The sequence below is a fragment of the Amblyomma mixtum genome, chromosome 10 (genome assembly GCF_055824585.1).
Source record: "Amblyomma mixtum isolate Tamu chromosome 10, ASM5582458v1, whole genome shotgun sequence".
In the NCBI taxonomy this organism is placed as follows: domain Eukaryota; kingdom Metazoa; phylum Arthropoda; class Arachnida; order Ixodida; family Ixodidae; genus Amblyomma; species Amblyomma mixtum.
Genome location: NC_143021.1, coordinates 25,155,001 through 25,176,499, shown reverse-complemented (window position 1 = coordinate 25,176,499; position 21,499 = coordinate 25,155,001). Strand labels below are relative to the sequence as shown.

Here is a 21,499-nt window from a genome sequence, read left to right as displayed (position 1 = left end):
GAGGAACGGCATTACAAACTGGAGAGCGTTTCAAGACGCCATCTAGTATGGGAACTTCCGCCAATGGGCTGCTGTGGAGCCATGCGAGAGAAGCTGCTGTCGTTTGAATTTTACTTTTTCTGCGTTCGGCAGAGCGGCGCAATCTAGTCGACGCTGTAAGGCGCAGCTAGTTTGCTTCTAATTATACACACATGCGCTGGCTGAGGGGTCGCTTCTGCCCTTCATCTGAAATATTTCAGCAAGGAGCTAATGCCAATGCCATCAGTCAAAAGAATGGTTATGAACTCGAGACTTACCATGTATCATACTACCTTACTGCGCTTAAAGTCGGAAACAGGGACACATAAATGCTCTTAGGCAAATGAAAGAGGGGCACATAAATGTGCCTTGGAATAGGCAAATGATATATTTGAATACGGTTAATGAATCATCCTTTCCCGACAATTTACTCCGGACAGGAGTCCAACTTTTTCTGATAGGCGAGTTAGTGTGCACAACTACCTTTATTGGAACAAAACAGACGCGCAAGTACTGAAATGATTAGTACAGTAGTACCAGTAATTATTTACTATCTTGTGCAGAACGCAGCTTCCACCCTCCCAGTTCGATGACGTTCTACGTCACACCTGCGGTAACTCAGGACGTTCTACGTCCGCCGCTTATGAACGTGGGTGGCGCTGATGAACACTCTCAAGGTTAGGTTACTTGTAAACATAAATACCCGCGAAAGCAGAAGGTTTGACAGCCGTCGCCGTAGCTCAGAGGTAGAGCACCGGACGCGTAATTCGGAGGTCGTGGGTTCGGATCCCACCGGCGGCATGTGGTTGTTTTTTCTTCTGCTTTCTATCAATTAGCTTTAAGCGATAACATATTCAGTAATATTCTAAATTGATCAACACCTCAAAATAAATATAATAATTAAAAAAAAATCCCCTGTGCCCCTTGGTTTCTGTGGCTGTTGGCTTCTGTCACATTTGGCAGCAGAGTTATTCGTCCCGTTTTTTTTTACTACACGCTCAGCGGGTATTCTTCAAGGTCGAGTGGGTGGTTTAGACCCTGACATTCTAATGACGCTTCTTCCACCACGATTTTGCGGCATTCTACAGCATTATATCTGTTTATTCTGGTTCGATATGGCCTTTTAAGCACATGCGATCACGCAGTATGGACCAGTGCAAAACCCTTAGGAGGCCGGATACACTCTCGTTCGAATATTTTCAGGACAAATACGTGAAACAGGACTTGTACCAAACGGGTACCACCACGCCAGATTCATGGAAGGAAAGAATTACGTAAGTTTTTCTCAAAATTATTCAAAATGTAATAGGCGGGAGGACGCATTGAAGAGTTGTTAATGCGACATCGCTTCAGAAGGGGAAAATTGCAACACATCTTGTAATTGGCAAAGAATGCAAAACGGGGATGCCTGCAGGGCTCATCTAAAATGAAATGCTCCTGGGCTCTTCACTATTTGTGCTGACTGTTTCATTGTGATCTAGTTGCCTCGGGGAGGCACGTGCAGTTTACCTCGCTCCTACTTTCGCAGTCATGATGTTCTGGTTGGTATCTTCGTTGTAACCTAATCAGGGTAGGAATATCTTTTGTTTGTTTTCATGGAATAGCTATTTCTATGAAAAGCACTGCGGGTTCTCTGCCGGCAATACACCAGTAGTTTCGGCTACAGGTTCGCGGCAACCGCAAACGCAAAGCACTGTAGGAGACAGTCCTCCATAGCGAGCGCATTTCGTTCACTTAGAGTGCGGTCGTCAGCCCTGTACTAGCGTGGCTTCCTCAGATTTTTCGTCGCTGTTTCTAGAGATTTCTTTTAGGACAAAATTCTCAGAAACGAAATGGAGGTGTCGCCATCACCGGCCGATTTCTTAAAGGTGCAGTGAAGAAGAATCTGGACTCGACTTTTTGCCGCGAGAACTCAATCTACACGTTCCGAGAATTCTTAGAAACCTCAATTTATTGCCCTGTGTGGTCGATTTCCCTAATTAAATCGAATTAACGTCCGGCTCCCGCCTTTGTTTGTTTAATTCTCCCCGTACGGGGGGCGGAGTCGACCAGCGCATGAAGTGCCTTTCGCCCGCTCCCGTGGCGGCTTGCCGCTCTGCCATCGGCGGAGTAATACGTAGTAATCCGTAGTAGCAAATAGTCCGCACGTATTTTTATTTCTGCAGGCTTATTTTGCGGCTATATTATCTGCGAATGAAACTATTTATTCACGGAAACCTAAAAAAAAAATAAAGCGAAAGCAAAGCCTCCACGGAGCTAGCTGAAAGGCACTCCACGCGTTGGTCGACTCCGCCCACCGTACGGGGAGAATTCAAAAAATAAAGGCGGGAGCCGAACGTTAATTCGATTTAATTAGGAAAATCGACCACACAGGGCAATAAGTCGAAGTTTCTAAGAATGCTCGGAACATGTAGATCGAGTTCCCGCGGCAAAAAACACGAGTTCAGATTCCTCTTCACAGCACCTTTAAGTAGACTCCGTGCGTCTGCACCAAATTTTTTCGAACTCATCTCAGAGTTTTTCCTATACTGCCATTCACTTCAAAAATGGTAGCAGCGAGTCTTTCTCTGTGTGCACGTCATGAGGGTAAATAACGTGGTGGAAAAACTTTGAAATCTAAGAGAACATCCATTTTGTCACCTCCCCAAATGCCATTAAAGACTATGTCAGAAATGTTCTGCTCAGAACGAACAGGTATTCATAATGAAATTTGATCATTAGCTTTTAATGCCTTTGTCATTACGTCGCTCCGCTATTTCTTTGGCTGCGTTCCTATGTAACACCCTGTTTAGAATGTATTCCATGCATTCGTATTTTTCTTTACCTGCTTAACAGATGCAATGCACCCTTTTGTTCACATCCTATGGTAAACGGATCTAAAGCTGTCCCGAAGTGTTCACTCTACAATACAATTCCTTTAAATTGCTCGCATATTCCTGTAGATGAGCATTTTTGTGTAACATTGATGTATAAAGTGATATTCAGCTCTTGTTTCCTGTTGACTGTGCTTTCCAACTTGTTTTGTGACTTTCATTTTCGAACACGCAGAACGGTGTGCTGCAGAGAGACAGAGCCCTCGTCAGGCAACGCAGCCTTTAGCCTCTGTCCGCGTAGTAGGCATTACATGTCTGGTGATAAATAAAAAATTCTTCAAATGATTTCAGCCATCAGTGCATATTTTGATGCAGGACAAACGTCAACGTGCTTAGAAAGAGACTGTGTATGTTTTTTTTAATGCAAAGCATTATCGGATGGGGTGGTGTTTACTGTCCCTTAAATGCATAGAAATACTTAAAACAGTATGCTTAAGATTGCTTGCTGTAAAGTGAAACGCAAGCATATTGACTGCAAAGTAAAGACTCGACAATGACTGTGCACATTGAAGCTTACTTCCCAACGTAACGACGAAGATCTAAGTCAGTCAGAGGTGAGGTGGTGCTGTTTGAATTCTTCAAATCCAAGAAGACTTTCGTGATGATGGTTGCAGGGCCAAGTAACATGAAGATCAGCTGAACGCAGTCGATCCAAACCACTCCTCGGAGTCCGCCCTTTGTTAGGGAGAAAAATCGGAACCGTAGTGCACATTTGAGTAATTATACACCAATATGTAGTCTTCCTCGCAAAAGTTCTGCTTGTTGACCACGTGTGTTGAGCTATGTTAAAAGGTTGGTTGGTCACTTAACCTTTCCAAGGATTGTGCTGTTGATCAGAAATTAAAGAGCCTTGTTGACAAACACATTATAGACGCTAGGCGAGGCAGAATTAGCTTAGAACGCATTAACAATTCGGTAAACTCACACTGTATGGTACCCATCATGACAAGAATGATATAAAAATTAGCGTGCACCTAATACCTGATAGCAGACCAGGAATGAAAATATACGGGATCAAAACTTCGGGAAGAAAGGGCCATTGTAAAGGGTCACAAAGCGTCCTCCGGCTCTATAGCCTTTGCTTGCATGCCAGGAAAAAATAGTAGTTGTCTAACGTAGTAAAACTCAGTAGACGCGCGAGAGCAGGTGTTCGCTCTTCAATTGCGGGAGCCACTTAATCTTCGCCTTAAGCATATGGCGTGGCATCTTTAGTGGGTTGATGCCCATATACGCAGAACTGGTCATTGTTAGATACCATTCATACACGGCAGCGAGTCCTCATAACACTTCCAGCGCAGTGGCAGAGCAGTTAAGAGATGCGTCACTTAATTGGCACCTGGCTGTTTCTAACGCAGCCACTGCTAGGGCATGCGAGCCCCATGTTGCTCTTCCCGAGCAACCTCTCGCGCAGCCCGAGCGAAGCTCTTCCGCACTTACCCGAGTTTATCTTAGTAACTGGGATAAATGCGGTAAGCAACTAGGATTGTTAGGCAAGGACACAAGATCGTACCTACGTACGCACGATAACAGAATGCTTGGTTGGTGTTGGTAGGCGTATAAGTGCGTTCGCACTCAAAGTTGCTCGATGACCAATGGAATTACCATTATATTCCACAGTCTGTATCGAGAGGTTGACCGGAATGACGAACGGCACAGTCAGGGAGCAACAACTGGCAAGGTTTATTACTGTCCGTGCATATATAGGGCCGTGGGGAGAGAAGGCAGGGTTAAGAAGAGAGGAGAGAGTGCAGTACGTTGCACATGAGCTGGTGATATCAAACAGGCACCGGCACTGATATGATACACAGTCCATATTTAAAACATGAAAGTTTTTTTTAACTGTATTATCGTGGTGACTACACTCGGCGCTGACAGGCGAGCAGGCATTCTTCTAAGCGGTTTGTCTTCAATTAACGATTTCTCAACCTACAGAGATGAGATGAAAAGCAATTTCCACCCGTAATTTCAATTTGCAGTTATTAAACGCTCACAGAAAGCAGGGTCGTCTGTTCTTCAAGCCCATATTCTGAACCTAATAACTTGTGGGTTACAAGCGTCTCATGGACGTCGTATATGTGATTCTGGTGAGGACATTTTGAATTAACGCAATGCCTCTTCGGCTTGTAAACAGATATACTAAAACTTGTGAAGAGTGCATTGAACGCAATTTCCTGGACCTCGAAGAAGTTTTCTTTATACGTGCATTTGCAAATTGCCTCAGGAAAAAAAGCGAACATTGCAAACACTGGCACCAATTGGTTGTTTACTCTCCCAAGTGCATGCGCTACTTATAAAACACAAGACGCTAAGATGTACGACATAACTTCACATTAAGCACGACATTAAGTACGACATTAAGCAAGTACGACATAAACCGCAAAAACTTGAAGCTAAGACCCAAGCTTGAGAAATATCTGTGAGACGCCTTACCTGCTTTCATAAAACGAAGTGAGACCTCAAACGCTCATACCGCAAAGGTGCACTTTGATCTATTGTGAGAGCGCTGCTAATTCTATGTACGGGATGTTTCTTCCTCAAATACGTGCTCTTTCTTTGTCTGCACGTAAAAACAGAATATTCTGAGTTTCCGGCAAGATCCCAAGCGCGTTTTCGAATTGGAACCCGTAAGCAATGCCTCACAATGTTACTCTGGAATTTGATTATTCCTCAACGGTGATGCATTTTTCTGGAAGGTTAATAGAGCTAACTGCGGGGCTAGCTGGTATTTTGACATCATATTCATATTCATTAGTCCAAACAGGACAACAGGTATTCTGTTGGCCTGTCCTTCGAACTGATAAAACATTAATGTGGTTCTGCCAGGTAGGAGTTCAGACCATGTTTCAGATGTGTCGAAGAAATCTTGAGGCAGAAAGACTGTCCATATGCTCGCAGCTTCTGGATGGGATAAAGAGTATTGTTTTTCTTGTTATCCGTCTGGCTTCTGAATGAAGCTGTTGAATGAACTGGTACGTGCGAAAGCTGCGTTGTGGGTTTTTAGGCGCACATTAGTGGAGAGATTACCAATCAATTGGATGACCCGGGGCTTTAAACAAGCATGAAGATGATATGCCATGATATGGAGGCGTAATAAGATATCACATCGAGAACTTTTTTTCTCTTAAACACAACGCTTTTCATATAATACGAAAGCTGCATTAATAACCCTCACCAGTGCTGTGTAGAGCGTCCCACAGAACCCGATGATGATGTTGCACCAAACCAGGCGGGCCCCAAATACTGCGAAAATTGAGAAGTTTCTCGGTTTCAATTTTCAGAAGAGTGAATAGTAAAAACTCCACGCAACGATCATTAGTAAGTGTGCAGCAAGAAGAGGGCTCAACGGTATTTAGTGGTGACCGAAAAGTTATGCGGTGTGATTTTCAACGCTATTTTGACGCTGTTGCCATTCTTAGCGCTTAAAGGTGACTTATTTTTCTGAGTATAATTTCAAACCCCGAAGGCATACGCAAGAAAAGTAAGATTTCTAAGGAACTCATGAACAAAACACTTTTCGCAGCAGCTGGAGCCGGTAGCGTAGTTAAATTCGGCAACGTACGTAAGTGTAAACAGTTGTGAATCCACGGTTCCGAGCATATATCCCACTCACGCTCAATCCAGATGACGTGTCATATGCACCTACTCCTAGCTCTCTCTTCAATTTTTCAACCTTCTTATGCCTTTCTAATTCCTTATTGTCAGTAAAAGGCCTCCACTTCAGCACACTTAAAGTAAGTTTCGATTTTTGTAGTTCGTAAGACCATCGGCCCAATTCTCAAGTTTTTCAACAAGAACAAAAATAGTGCGGTGTGATCGTCTGCACGGTTTACAGAGATTGCAGCTTGCAGCCAGGTGTAGGTCATTTGCCCTTTCTGAATAAAGATGCGCGATGGTATTCGCATCCGAGAAGCCGCCTTCGTGGTAAGAGTACAATAATAAGGCTTTTATATGAGATTTATTACACCTTATGTTTACTCTTCTTACGTCCTTAGCGCACGCAGATGCTTCGCAGGCAGCGAAGACGGCAACAGTGATTGACCGAGTGCTTCGGCACCTAGACCAATCAATGCTAGCGAGTTCAAATATGGGCAAATTTTAAAAAATGATTGAGGAAGTGCCAGTGCACCTAATTAAAAATTATTTGGGGTAGAACGTCAGAAGCACACATTTATGGTAGCAACGACAGGTATCGGGAACTGTAGCAACGTCTAAAGGCGGTGCAAAGCCACCTCTCAACAGTGATTTCTGCCTATTTATTTCGAAGGAATGAAGGAGGCAGCAGAGCAAAAATAAAGGTGCTTCCCTATAGACTTGGCTTCTAGACAGATCCCATCATGATGCCGAGCCTGCACCTCTGATTTCAATTTTGTTTCGTTTGCCTAAACATCATTGCTTATCTTGCTTCCGCATCAAATAGCATGTCCTTGTCTATTTTCCTTCTTGACTTTAAGTAGGATGTCATTACTCGCGTTTGTTACCTCTTCTTCTCCTTTATTGCTGTGCCCGGTGCTCTCTTCGTGTCCCTTAATGTTGGCAGGGCACATTTATTTTTCATTATAATTTTCTTTGCACTCCAATATATGTCCTTTAAAATCAACCAATCGTTTTTCTCTCCATAGCTCGCTATGTTGTCCCCAATTTAAATTGTTTTCACTCCATTAGCCTCCCCGTTTCTATCCCTAGGCGAGTACTCGTAAGATACAGCGGTTAGATATTTCTCTTTATCAGCATCCACAGCTCATAACTTGAGCCAGAACAAAATAACGCTATTTAAAAAGGCCTGTTGCGCAACCTAGTATTCATGATCGTGGGGCTGAGATCCTCCGCTGACAGGCGTTGCATCTTACATTCTCTCCCTGATTTGCATTGAGAAGCAAATGGCTTTAACTTATAGTAAAACTTACCTGTGACAAGTGTCAGGCTGGCCGCGAAAATGCCCAGCGCACCAGCGCTTTGCTGAAATATCAGAGTGATTTTGATCCCACTGTGCTAGTAGCATATTCCTTCTCCGGAGAAACGCCTTGACTTTTTGCGTCCGTGGGTGTATGTGTGTGCGTGTCTGTGAACCCTCCATCCTACAGAAACCTCTCTCGAGGATGGGCACCCTCGGGAGTCCACTGGTAACCCACTGGTTCTCATTAATGTAAGCATAATAAGATTTGGGAGCCAGTCAACTGAATTACAGTAGACGAAATGCAAGAATACAAGAACCAATTTCGAGCAAGAACCAATTTAAGCTGAGAAAGAAAAGTTCTTATGCGGAGGAAAACGGGATACGATGGCCCTATTTTATGGTTATCTCGAAGAAACCCTATTTTCTCAAGCAGAGATTGTAAAATTAGATTTCCATTATGAGGGCTATGGTGTTGCAGAATAAAATGAAATAAGTCAAACATTGAGTCAATGTTATATCTTTGCTACACAGTTGACATCATACTACTTGTCACAGTGTGTGCACAGTTTTGTGATAGTACGTGAACTGCCAGGCACAGAGACTCCCCCTGCTTGCACACTCTCTGTTTGCCAAAACATCTCTTTTGGTGCTAAAAACATTGTCGGGCCCGGCGACTCACATCCTGGTGCAGATTGCTCATTACTCAAATAACTCATTACTTATTATTCATTGCTCTGAAAAACAAAGCCACTTGCTTACAATATAACTTCTATAACCTCATAGATGCCTTTTCATAGCCGAGAGTGCTAAATTATCACTTTTTAAACAGAGTACAGCCTTCGTCACCCTTGTGTAGAGCGCTCGAGGAGTGCGTACCAGGCAACCAAAGCTGGAATTATGCAGCAGCCTGACAGTCAGCGGGCAAATTTCTCTTGCCACAGCGCTTGAAAAGACTAAGTGGCTCAACATTTTGAGAACAGCGTTCTTTATAACGTAGCAGATGCGGCGAGGTTTGACATTCTTTGCAGGGCAGCGCACCACCTGAGCGCTGCGGTGGGGTGACGCAGACTGTACAGAGGGAAAAACACGTGTCTAGAACGGCCGAATTGTTTGTTCCACAGCTTCCAATACCACTGTGACCAGGAAGGCAAAAAATGACGATGAAATACTACGAGTTCAATGGCACATGCTTACATCCACACCACTTTAAACCAAATGTTGTTACTAGACAGCGAACATTCAGCCCGAAACACATCCAGAACGTGTTATCGGCAAGCGTTTTGCCCTCTGTACAAAGCAGAAGAAAGGAGAATTGCAACGATCCAGTTTCAGGCTTGCATGGAGGGCTGGAATAGAACAGCGCCGGTGAAAAATGGGCATTTGGCAAATGCAAGCTGCAAAAATCATTTCAGTCAATGCAAGCAGTACAGGAATGTGTTTATATTAAATGTGGTTGTTGACTCAACAGGTTAACGGTTCCATTGATACTATAGGAAATTTAAAAAGGCATCAGCGTCGGCATTGCAGGGCGGACCACTATGCGGCATTTCAAAGATTTCAAGTGAATTTCAATGGATTCAAATAAGCCTAGTTACTGGAGATTGGGACGGGTGTGCAGAAATGGTGCAATATTGAATAGATAGCTGCTCCAGAAAGCCTAGCTAATCACTGAGGCAGATGAAAATATGCATTTGTGTGTGAGCAAATCAATTTAAGCACGTAGAAAACGCAAGGAAGATTAAAGAAATCTGGGAAGTGTTTTATACTGACTATGGCTTATTGTCGGCCGAACATCGCAGTAACTCAGGAGGCAAGTAAGCATGTTTGTGGCAGGCAGTCTCAAGCATTCTCAAGACTTCAAATGTGTATCCTTAACCAAACTGATACAGGTGGCCCAGAGACTGCTGCTGAACAAATGCTTAACGCCAATTGAGCAATGTGCCGATCAGCTCTGGAACAATACCTTTTTGAACATTTGATACAGTTTCGAACTATCGATATTCCGACCTAAAAGGAACCGTCCGAAAAATTATCCACAACTAACAGGAGATCATTAAATTGCTGCAGTTTCAGAGCCGAGAATTACACTGACACAAAGCATGTCATGACCCACGAGGCGCTTCAAGATCACAGCATTTTGCTGATTTTAATAAAAACCAAGGTACCACATCAACTTCATTTTGCGAAGCATTTGTCTAATAGTGACTTAACACTGCTATGCGAAAAAAGAAGCAGAAGGAATTAAGACAATTTTCTACACATTTTTTTTCGTCAGTTGTTATGCAAAACTTGCTTGGCGAACAGTTTCGACCGGGAAGCAGTGTCCATATTAAAATGGCACGAATCTATGTGGGTTAGCCGCCTTCTGAAGCACCAGCTGCTGCCATACGTTCCTTCGGAATAACATCAAATGCAATCCTTCTGGCATACACATGCATGCGTTGACACGTATTAGGAATTTTTACACTATTAAGCAGTGATGATAAAATTGCAGCAATGATTGTTGTTTCTAATCTCCTGATACCTTGTGGTCACAACCTAAACCGATAACTACTGCATTGGCTCAGCCCACCATCATGCAGAGGAAGCTGGCTCAGTCACCAATTCATCACGCAAATATTTTTTGCGTACATAGGTTCACATAGCCGTAAAGAAATAAAAAATGACGCTCTGGAAAGACACTATCTCGGCCGCACAGCCGTCGGACTGTGCGGCCCAGATAGCGTCGCGTCACACATACGCCAGTTATAAAGCTCACACCGACAGGAACCGCCACCAAAATCGACGATGGATACACAGCAGAAACTAAGTGGTGTGCTCGCTTCCGTCGCGGTCACTGCAACCATCACAAAAAAATGTGACTAGCCGCAAACTGCTAAGTTCTTCTCATCGTTCGAAAATACGGCGTGCGTAGTGCGCAGGTGCACATTTCGTGCCTTGGCTGAAAAACACTCGCTCCGATCATAGTTACTTTGATTACGCGGACAGGACTCTTGTCACTGTGCCATTCAGCTTATGCATGCACAGGAAATGTACCCTGCGCAGCTACTACTTGCCGCTGTCCGTGATGATCACGCAATAATTTGGAACGCTTGCAGCAACCACAAACAGCTCTAAACGATTCGTGGCATAGCCACTGCGCAGGTCTTGCGTAAGCGTGGTGACCGTTGACGACGCATATCGAGCATCGAACGCCGCGTCTTGCAAAGGTCCTTTGAATCGACGCACTTCATGCATTCACGATCGCAAGAAGCGATTGGCATAAACCCTTGGAATCACTTGTTTACAACGGAGTGAAGATACCGCGGTCGCCGCCGAAGCGGCCGCACATCAAGCAGCCATTTTTTCTGTCCACCGAAGTAACTTCACCTCACGCGGTCGCACTCCTGGGCGTCGTCTGCTCGAGTGCGCCCACGGGATATTTTTTGGCAATACGTCCCCTTATTTGCGGCTGGACGGTCTGTTTACGCTACTGCGTTCCTATCTTGCACATCGGATGATCCAGTTTTCGGTTATTGTATTGAAACCGACGCTTCCACTTACCGTGAGGAACAAGTAACTGGCACAGGCTGTTAATGAAATGGCCGAGTTGAATCGCAGCCGAATATACTGCAAATATAGAAGAGTGAGGTAAGCATTGAATGAATATAGACGACATGGTGGGATGGCAGTAATATTACCAGGAATCTTTGTACAGTTGGTTCGCTTGCGCTCAAAGCTGCTGGCATGCGGCTTCATCACTTTGTGATGCAAGACGCGACCAGGTTTATCTAGATCGGTCGCATCCAGGTGGAGACGATTCTTCGTTGTAGCAGACTGTTGTGGTTACTTTGCATGCGCATTTCGAAAGTTCGCTATCAGCTTGAAATTCAGGACCGCCGTGTTACGCTTGTTACGCTGCCTCCGAGTGATCCAGTTCCCTGTGGGCGCAGGTGTGCCTAGTAAAAAGCTTATTTTAAGCCCTTTCCACTTTCCGACCACTACGTTACACTATATTCAAACACAATATGTTCCTGCTCGTTTGCCAAATGTAACGGCAGTGCGAAAAATAAAACAAATTTTCGTGCGAAAGCGCAATTCTGATGGGCAAACTCCGAGCAAGATCTCACGACGTTTGCGGGTTTGTGCAGATCTTGCGATATACATGAGTTTGAGCCAAGTGAAATAAACGAATAAATAAGAAATCAAATAAATATTTCAGGCTGGGATTCGAACCCGTTGCGACGCGAACAGACTAGCTTCTGAACACACGATACGACACGATACGATACGAAGCAATACGAACGCGCAATAGCTATAATCGTCACACGAAATCCCTGTTTCTGACATTTAGTCCGCAGCTCAGGTTACAAAAAACCCTCCTGACACGCGTTACCAGCGTCCTTCTCTGTACCGGGGAGCATTTTTTTTACAGCGCATAAAAGTTCGGCGTTTGAGTGTTCGCGCATCATGCCTGTCTAATTGTTCACCCACAGTAAAAGGTTTATGGAACTTAATATCAGCTATAAATCGAATTCCTTCGCTCTTTTTTCACGCCACACAGAAAATTTATAGTTGACCCTATATTAAGTCAAGTTTATAGTGCACCCAGAAATCTCGAATAATGCAGCCTGCATGCCAGTAATTAAATTTTTTCGCGATGTCCTGTTCTCCAAAAGTATGACAGGAGGTGCGCATGGCTGCTTATGGTAAGAGGCATAAGAGAAATCGCATTTCTTGGTGTGATTACGAAGCAGCCGATGCACCTTTAAAAAAAAGATATACATGCACCGTCATAACATCACGTTGATACGCTTCATGTACCACGCCTTACTACTCCCAGTCGAAGAACACACCAAGAGAGTTTCTGTCCTCACAACAAGTTTTCTTCAGCCGCCGCGGTGGCTGAGTGGTTATGGTGCTCGGCTGCTGACCCAAAAGACGCGGGATCGATCCCGGCCGCGGCGGCTGGAATTTCTTTGGAGGAGAAATTCTAGAGGCCCGTGTACTGTGCGATGTCAGTGCACGTTAAAGAACCCCAGGTGGTCGAAATTTCCGGAGCCCTTGACTACGGCGTCTCTCATAGCCTGGGTCGCTTTGGGAAGTTAAACCCCATGAACCAAACCCCAAGTTTTCTGTAATGTTTTTGAACAGTACTTGTGGTTGCAACAGAAATGTTTGTGGTAACAAAAGAATTTTGTGTAGATGACACCGAAATTACTACATACCACCGAAATGTTCTACAGAAAAAACTACAGCACTAATTAAAAGTGCCACAAAAATAGAAATATTTGTCATTGCGACAAAACTGCAAAATATCATTAATTTTTGACACCATTCTTCTGTTTTTTCTGACTGGCCTTCGCTAATGAGAAGGAATTGGAAGCAAATACACATGTCCTAAAACTTTAAAAGCAAGAGCAGAGCATGTGGCACAAGACGAAAATTATGACGCATGCGTTGATCGCGCTACCATGGCATAAGAAGCAAGGGGTAGAGCATCAAGCACTTCTGCGCAAACGGGTAGCTGCTTGAGGTCACGGCTCGCGCCCGCCGGAGCACTCCGTTGCGAGTGCTGGTAGGGGCACCGGGGATGTGCGGACACACGTTTCGCTGCTCTTAGGATTGCACGTGGCGACCGACACTAGACGGAGTGACGACTGCGGGAGCGAAGTGACAAAGTTAAATAGACGAGATTTTTCCTTTACTGTTTTTAAAGTAACATGCATTTAGATTTACGCTAGTTAGGTCGAGCAGGTTTGGTCAGGGACAGCTAGTCCCAGGTGGCTGTTAGAAAGTCTGGAGGCAATAGAGAGGAAGGAACAAGGCAAATTCCAGAAGTCAGGTCACACTCAGTGATAACAGGAAGAAGGGACCAGTAGCTAGCAGAACAGTATCCATGTGCTGATCGCCGGTAACTCAACAATGAGGAGGTGCAAAGGAGCTGTAATGTAGCGAGTAAAGGGTGATAGGCGGGTATCAGTCGGGACTTTCGCTGGCAGGAAATTGAACGCTGTGCTGAGAGAGACGACATGCAAACTGTCCGAGAATGTTGCAGGGCGCAGTGTGGTAATAGTTGCGGCGGGACGGAATGATGTCCTCAAATGGCAACGGAGCACAAATTGAGGAAAGGCTAGGTCTGGGAGTTGGTGATATAAGTGCAATAGCACAGCAAGTACAGATTATGGTGGGCACAGCACCGGAGGTGCTAGGACAGAACAGAGAGGATGACAGGGGCATGGTAACTATAAGTAAACCATGGCGAAATGCATCAAAATGGCAGAAATAAAAACTGTGTGGAGCAGGTGTTGGCAGACAGTTCGGATAATATGGCGTCCATTTTAGTGGAAGGCTGGGAGGAGACATCAGCTGGCGCCCGGTGGGCCATGCAGTAGGCTGTTTTAGTTACCGATGGGAAATATGGGCGAAGTGAATGTGGAAGCGATGAAGAAATTAATAATGGAGTCAAAGCCCATTAAAATGGGGGCAAGAACGGTCAGGAAATAAGCATTAAGAATGATATTTAACCCTAGGATCGTTAAAGGAACATCTAAGGGTGTAAGGGGAATGAGGGGCTCGTTATAAATATGAGAGAAGCCAACAGCCACAGAAATCAAGGAGCACAGGGGATTTTTTAAAATTTATTTTATTTTTTTTGTGGTGTTGATCAAGTAAGAATATTACTGTCGCTTAAAGCTAATTGGTTAGAAAAGCAGAAGAAAAAACAACCACATGCTGCCGGTGGGATCCGAACCCACGACCTCCGAATTACGCGTCCGGAGCTCTACCTCTGAGCTACGGCGACGGCTGTCAAACCTTCTGCTTTCGGGGGTATTTATGTTTACAAATAACCTAACCTTGAGAGTGTTCATCAGCGCCACCCATGTTCCAAAAAAATCCACCCAAAAAAATCCCCTGTGCTCCTTGGTTTCTGTGGCTGTTGGCTTCTCTCATATTTATAACGAGCCGACAGTAATATTCTTACTTGATCAACACCGCAAAAAAATAAAATAAATTTAAAAAAAAATCCCCTCTCCTCCTTGGTTTCTGTGGCTGTTGGCTTCTCTCATATTTATAACGAGCCCCTCATCCCCTCCCCTTGTTTGCTTAATTGCTTAGCGAGGGCCTTGGTTCTGGCAGCCTTGATGCCATAGGAAGCATAAGAGGGTTCTCACACAGCTTCCACCCTCGCCGTTCGATGGCGTTCTACGTCACACCAGCGGTAACCCAGGACGTTCCACGTCCGCCGCTTACGAACATGGGTGGCGCTGATGAACACTCTCAAGGTTAGGTTATTTGTAAACATAAATACCCCCGAAAGCAGAAGGTTTGACAGCCGTCGCCGTAGCTCAGAGGTAGAGCACCGGACGCGTAATTCGGAGGTCGTGGGTTCGGATCCCACCGGCGGCATGTGGTTGTTTTTTCTTCTGCTTTTCTAACCAATTAGCTTTAAGCGACAGTAATATTCTTACTTGATCAACACCACAAAAAAAATAAAAAAAAAAATAAATAAAAAAATCCCCTGTGCTCCTTGGTTTCTGTGGCTGTTGGCTTCTCTCATATCTAAGGGTGTAGGAAGAGAGGAAGATAGTCAGACTTTGATACGGACGTAAAGCACGATGAAACAGGTGCGTACTCTCCGTACTAACACATCTCAGGGATCTAGGTCTCCAGCGGTTTATCGATGGCTATGTCTGAAAAGAGGACAAGACATCAACGGAGACGAAGAAGGAAAGGGTAGCTATGCTGATGCATCAAGTAAACAATTGGCAAAGAGTATAATCAGCTTGAAAATAACATGTCTCGGTATCCGAAACAATGGCCAGTAAAAAGACATGGCTGGGGTAATTATATAGAGACAGGGGAAAAATGAAGGCGAGAAAACAATAATATAGTTAAGTGTCCCACTGACGATATAAAACAGTTTTGAGACAGTGCTGATATTATTCTGGCGGAGGAATGAATGGCCACATCGATGATCTGGATGGATACACAGATTGTAACTGGAAGTTAATGCTACACTTCTGTGAGCGGTGCAACCTGTTTATTGTAAATAGAAAACCTAACTGTGAGGGACAAATCACAACGAAAATCTGGAATGGTCAGACGACCACTAACTACTGTGTAATGTCGCTGGGAATCTTTAGCAACGGACCAAAAATGGAAATGGACAGAGAGGAAAGTACAGCCTGGGAAGTAATAATTAATGTATTATTCTGCACATGGGAGCCGTGATTACAATCAAAATGCAGAAAAGGTAAAAAGGCAGCGCAAAACAAACGACTGACAAGTAGCGCTAATAGCAGCAGGAATCGAGGAATCAACAAAGAAACGCCGCTTGGAAAAATGGGGTTCTAAACAGGTAGAACCACTGGCCATTATGAAAATATAACAAGTAAATGCGGAAAAGTGCTGGAAAGAAGAAGCAAAAAGCTGGTCTAATAAGAAAATTAAGCAGGCCATCTGACAACAACGGGTGGCCTCAAGGGAGCACAGCGTGAAAAAGAAGGCGCAGTTATCGCAGGAGGAAACCAAAAGTGAAAATCTTATCAACACGAGAGAGAAACTACAGGTCCTCGTTCTGAATAAAATAAAGCAGTGCACTGATCGCTATTTGGCGCAAATTCATGAATGAACTAGAAGTGGGCCCAGAAAATACTGGAACCATAAAAGCTGTCTCGGTAAAAAGACTTGAAGAAAGCAGGAACGAATTTAAGGTAATGTCACATAATATTTAGAGGTGGGTGAAAATGTGAATTACACTGCATGAGCGGAGTAAATCTTGAGGGGCAAGGTCGCAATCTCCCATCTGAGGGAGGAACACAGGCCAACATAACAGAAAGCAGCTCAGAATTTGGCAATCTTAAAAAAGAAAAGGTGCACGCAAATATTCCAAAATGCACTTTAGCAGGGAGGCATGAAATTCTAATCAACGGCGGTTAATTAACTTAACCGCTGCACCACTACTCTAGGAGGATTATGAGGACTTGCAGGGACCTGTTCATTTGAAGCATAGAATGACCTTCAAGATATATTGGAATTAATCCAATATCCCATCGTGTGATACCCATGATGCGGTCCCCTCCAAGCATTTTTACAAGTGCATACTGATAATTATTTCCGGGAAGTTTGCAACGTGTGACAAAGAATGATGTCAAGTTTAGCAGCAGCTTCACAAATGATAATTGAATAGTAAAACACTACAAACTAGTCTGTTCTGATGTATTTGTTGTTGTTTCGTTTAAGTCGGTTTGTGACAATTTCCTCTGCCGCTCAACATATGGTCTCATCGTTCTTATCTTCAACACATAAAGAAAACTGGTCCTCAACACCATCGTCGGCGTCTTTCCTGTCTTCTAAATAGACACGTTTAGCATAACGTATAATTTGTTACCGCTGCCTTCACCGGAGTACCGAGTGCTTCCACTCCCCTCCCAGTGCGCACTCGCAGTGCGCACTCGCTGATTGGTCGGCATGCGGCAGCCGAGCGCGCAGCGACATTGTAACTGGCGCTATCTCGTGCCCTGAAGGCGATCTGCGCATGAGCACTGACGGCGCACGTGGTCCTAGATTTCCCTTAACGGTAACATGAAACACATATTGTTAAAGGTGCCTAATGATTTCTTCTCCACACATTAGCATTTGAAACTCATAGCCACAGACTTACCTCAAACACGGATGTAATGCGAAGTCCATAGAACACAGGCAGGAACAAGTGGGCCACGAGGGGCGCAATGGCCAGGACGGTCAGGTTGTTCCAGGCGAGGTGGAATCCATACGCGTAGTAGTGACCCGTGAAGCCCACCAGGCCGGTGGAGGAGACCTTGGTCGCCACGATAGACGCGGCCAGAGGAAGTACCCGTAGGGCCCGGCTTCCCAGAAACACCTCGGCCGTGGAGTTGGCCGAGCGGGCCTTCCGCCGCAGCGAGAAGTACAGGCCCAGTCCTAGGTTCAGGATCATCAGGGTGCCGAACACAGCGTATTCGGCGGCGAGTGTCATGTCTGCTGTTGTTGGTTGACCAGAGTGCTGGCCACGGTAGTGGCGATGCTTTACTGGGACTAAGCTGGCCCCTGTATTTTTTCCTCTTTCCACTTCGGGTAATCCGGGCAAATGTGGTGGGCCTGCGAGTAGAGAAAAATTGCTTGCCACCTTTTCGTAACAGAGAAGGCTCGTTTGTATTGACCAAAGATAGGCAGTACTGGATGTTGTGGCGAGGAATGGACGTAAGCCTTAAGGGTAAACAGCAGCGTAAATTTATTGCTGATACGCACCCCTTCCAAAGAGATACAGAGAAGTAAATCACCGCCTTTTATTTCCGATAGAGTCGTAAAGTACGCCGTTCACAAAACAGAATGGTGAAAGCCAAGTAGATGATATTTGAAAATTCCTCAATGGTAGTAACAAAAAGATTCTGGGCTCAAAGTTTGCTCAGGTAACAATAGCTTAACGAAAGTGAACCTCACGAGGTCTAACAGAGTTTTCGCGAATAATGCTTGTTAAAGAATACTTCATCAAAAATGCAAAGAAATCTACAGTCTTCAACAACCCTTGCCAGCATAAAAAATTATGCGCCGATCCCACGCTTGTGTTCTGCGAAATAATTGTGAGCAAACTGGCGTTACTATTATCCAGGAAACTGATAACGCAATCAGACTACTTCTTAAATCCGTCAATCAGTCAAGCAGGACGCTTTATTTACTAGATAAAATCCCTATGGTTTCCGCAGAATAATTGTTTACAGCATACATCCCGGGCAGCCCTTCCGTTTCGAACAATAATACGCCCGCTGAGAACACGTCAGCATTTCTAGAGACATAAAATGCAGATGTTCCACAACTCCTTCTTTCCTTAGTCTAGGACACGCTGCAATTTCTTGGACCAACTGTATCTCTTATGACGCAGCTACTATACCAGCTGATAGCATACATGCAAACTGGAAGTATTTCTTGCTACTTCAGTTGTAATCACGCTCAACAGTTTTCAGCTCGATTCTTCATTTTACCTTCAGTTATTTGGAACAAGTATTGACACTCCATTTACACCGATCTATGGCAGCATATTGCTGTGGTTACTGGAGCCTATGCTTCCAAATTTAGTTTCTAATTTTAGAGCTATGCGAACACAACACGGAAGACGACAGGACGGAGAGCTGAACTGTCAACTTTTATTGCCAAAAAAGGCGAATGTGTATATAACAGGTGCATGGGAACCGGAAAAATGAAAACAAAACAATAACTACTACTGCAGTACAGAAACCAGTACAGAGAGGAGGGTGACTGAAGTGAAAGAAACTGCATCACGATAAGCCAACCACAATGTTTAGCAAATGATGCTCTCATAAAGAGTAGAGCTAGAGCTCATGTGATATCTCCCGACCTACCACTACACCGAAACAATCCTATGCAGTTGGAAAATTTGTTCTTTAAAAGAAAATTAAGAATACATAAGTAACAACAAGAACATACTCCCAAGGCTTACAAGATCTTATTTGAAGTTTTGTTGCGGAAGCAGCACTACGCTAGGCGTGAGCGATTTCGCGGAGCCGCGGTGAGCCCCAACTACGCATGCGTGAGGAGTGAGTGTGAGACGTTTACTGCGTAATTTCTTTTTCTCAAATTTTCTTCATTACGGCCCTTCTTTCTCTTTCTTCTTTCAGTCCCACTTTCTCCTTTCCTGTACGGTGCGGTTCAGGTGTCCACCGAAATGACAGAGGATTACTGCGCCAAATGCATTCCTCAAAAAGCGTTGCGTTCAAAGGGCAAGGGATTGGATTGGATTGGAGCAAACTTTATTTGTGCCTGCAGTTGGGCGCTCGCGCGCCCCGACGAGGGCCTACGCCGTCTACGAGGCGGCCGTTACTCGGCGCGGGTCTCCGCTCGCCGTTGCCGGCTCGCTGGATCCTGCCTTTCGAGTGCCCCGAGGACATGCTGGACGGCCCATAGCTGTTGGTCATGGTCGTTGCTCTTCGCGGCTGCCTCCAGCCGCGGCGGGATTGTTCCTGATCTTGCTTCCTTTGGATTTCTGATGCAGTCCCACAAGATGTGCGTGTGATCTGCCGGCTCCCTCCGGCAGACTCTACACGTATCGTTCGGGTAGGTCTCTGGGTACATGTGATGCATCAGTCCCGGGCTCGGTAGCGATCCGGTCTGGAGCTGCCTCAGTAGTACCGCCTCCGCTCGACTCAACCTTGGGTGCGGAGGTGGGAGAGTTCTGCGAGCCAGGCGGTAGGCCTTCGTTATTTCGCTGTAGTCGGTCATGCGGTCCTTGGCTCCGAACCACGTCGTACGGTGTGTTGCCGGGGCGCGGTTGGTTAGCGCTCGCGCCGCTGCGTGTGCCGTCTAATTGTGGTTCGCACTGCGTTCCGACGCGTCGCCCGTGTGCGCCGGAAACCACTTGATTCTTACTCTTCTGTCTTGCAGATTAGTCGCTCGTAGTACGCGCTCGGCCTCCCTGCAGACTTGGCCTTTGGCGAAGTTTCGCACCGCCTGTCTCGAGTCACTCAGAACCGTGTAGCAGTCTGCGTCGGCGATGGCCAGGGCGATGGCCACCTCCTCCGCTTGTTCCGCTCCGGCGCTTCTCACGCTCGCTGCCGTCCTCGTGGCGCCGGTCGACGCCTCTATGACGACAGCTGCGAAGGCGTTCCGATGGTATTCGGCCGCGTCCACGTACCGCGCGTGCTCGTCGTTGGCGTGCAGGTCGATGAGAGCCTTGGCCCTCACCGCTCTTCTTCCCTTGTTATACTCGGGGTTCATGTTCTTGGGTATGGGGTCTTCTCTTCGGGGATGGGAGGCTTCGTCTCCGGCTCGTTCTAGTGTCCTATTCCCAGGTCGTCCAGTATCTTCCTCCCGGCTTTGGTCGTGGACAGCCGCTCCAGTTGAGAGGTCCGTTGCGCTTCGGCCATTTTTTCGAGCGTGTTGTGCATCCCGAGTTGTAAGAGGCGGGTCGTGCTCGTGGACTCGAACTGGCCCAGCGCCGCCTTGTACGCTCTCCTGATGATTACATTAATTTTGTTGCGTTTGTGTTGCAGCCATCTGTGGTAGGCTGCAACGAACGCGACGTGGCTGATGATGAAGGATTGGACGAGCCTGATTAGGCTCTCCTCTCTCATGCCAGCCTTCCGGGAAGTGACTCTTTTGAGGAGTCGCATAGCGTTGGCCGCTTTTGCCGTGAGACGGGCGATGGTTTCGCCGTTTCTTCCATGCTTTTCGAGGACCATACCTAGGATCCTGATTTTGCTGACCTCGGGGATCACGTTGCCGGATTTGGTTACGATTCTGATTTTTTCGCATTCGCGTTGTCTGGTCTTGCATCTGCCATTGTTGGTAGGTGGGAGTATGAGGAGCTCCGATTTCCTCGGCGAACATCTCAAGCCGGTGCCTTCCAGGTGGTCTTCTATCGCGTCGACGGCGGCTTGCAGAGCGCCCTCGATGTCGGCGTCGCTGCCGCCGCTCACCCACAGTGTGATATCGTCCGCGTAGGTGGTGTGCCTGACGTCTTCGATGTCCGCGAGCTTCTCGGCCACTCCGATCATTACCAGTTTGAACAGCATCGGCGAAATGACCGATCCCTGCGGTGTTCCGGTGCTCCCGAGCTTCTTGTCTTGCGTTTGTAGTTCGCCTGCTCGTAGCTCTGCGGTCCTGTCCGTGAGGAAGTCCTTGATGTAGTTGTAGGATCTTTCGTCCATGTTGAGCTTAGAGACTTGGGACAGAATCGCCAAGTGTTTCACATTATCAA

At 45.8% G+C, this 21,499-nt stretch overlaps 1 protein-coding gene across 1 annotated transcript in view; it reads right to left on the bottom strand.

The window, feature by feature from the left end:
* LOC149325408 (sodium-coupled monocarboxylate transporter 2-like) overlaps positions 1 to 17,812 on the bottom strand; it is a 52,889-nt gene extending 35,077 nt beyond the window's left edge. The window contains exons 1-5 of the mRNA XM_089564268.1: positions 17,432 to 17,812; positions 11,329 to 11,394; positions 7,796 to 7,847; positions 6,064 to 6,131; positions 3,409 to 3,566 (exon numbers count right to left, since the gene is read on the bottom strand). Of these exons, the coding sequence (XP_089420394.1) occupies positions 3,409 to 3,566; positions 6,064 to 6,131; positions 7,796 to 7,847; positions 11,329 to 11,394; positions 17,432 to 17,764 (677 nt within the window). The 5' untranslated portion in view covers positions 17,765 to 17,812. The remainder of the gene's footprint in view (positions 1 to 3,408; positions 3,567 to 6,063; positions 6,132 to 7,795; positions 7,848 to 11,328; positions 11,395 to 17,431) is intronic.
* Positions 17,813 to 21,499: the final 3,687 nt, after the last annotated feature.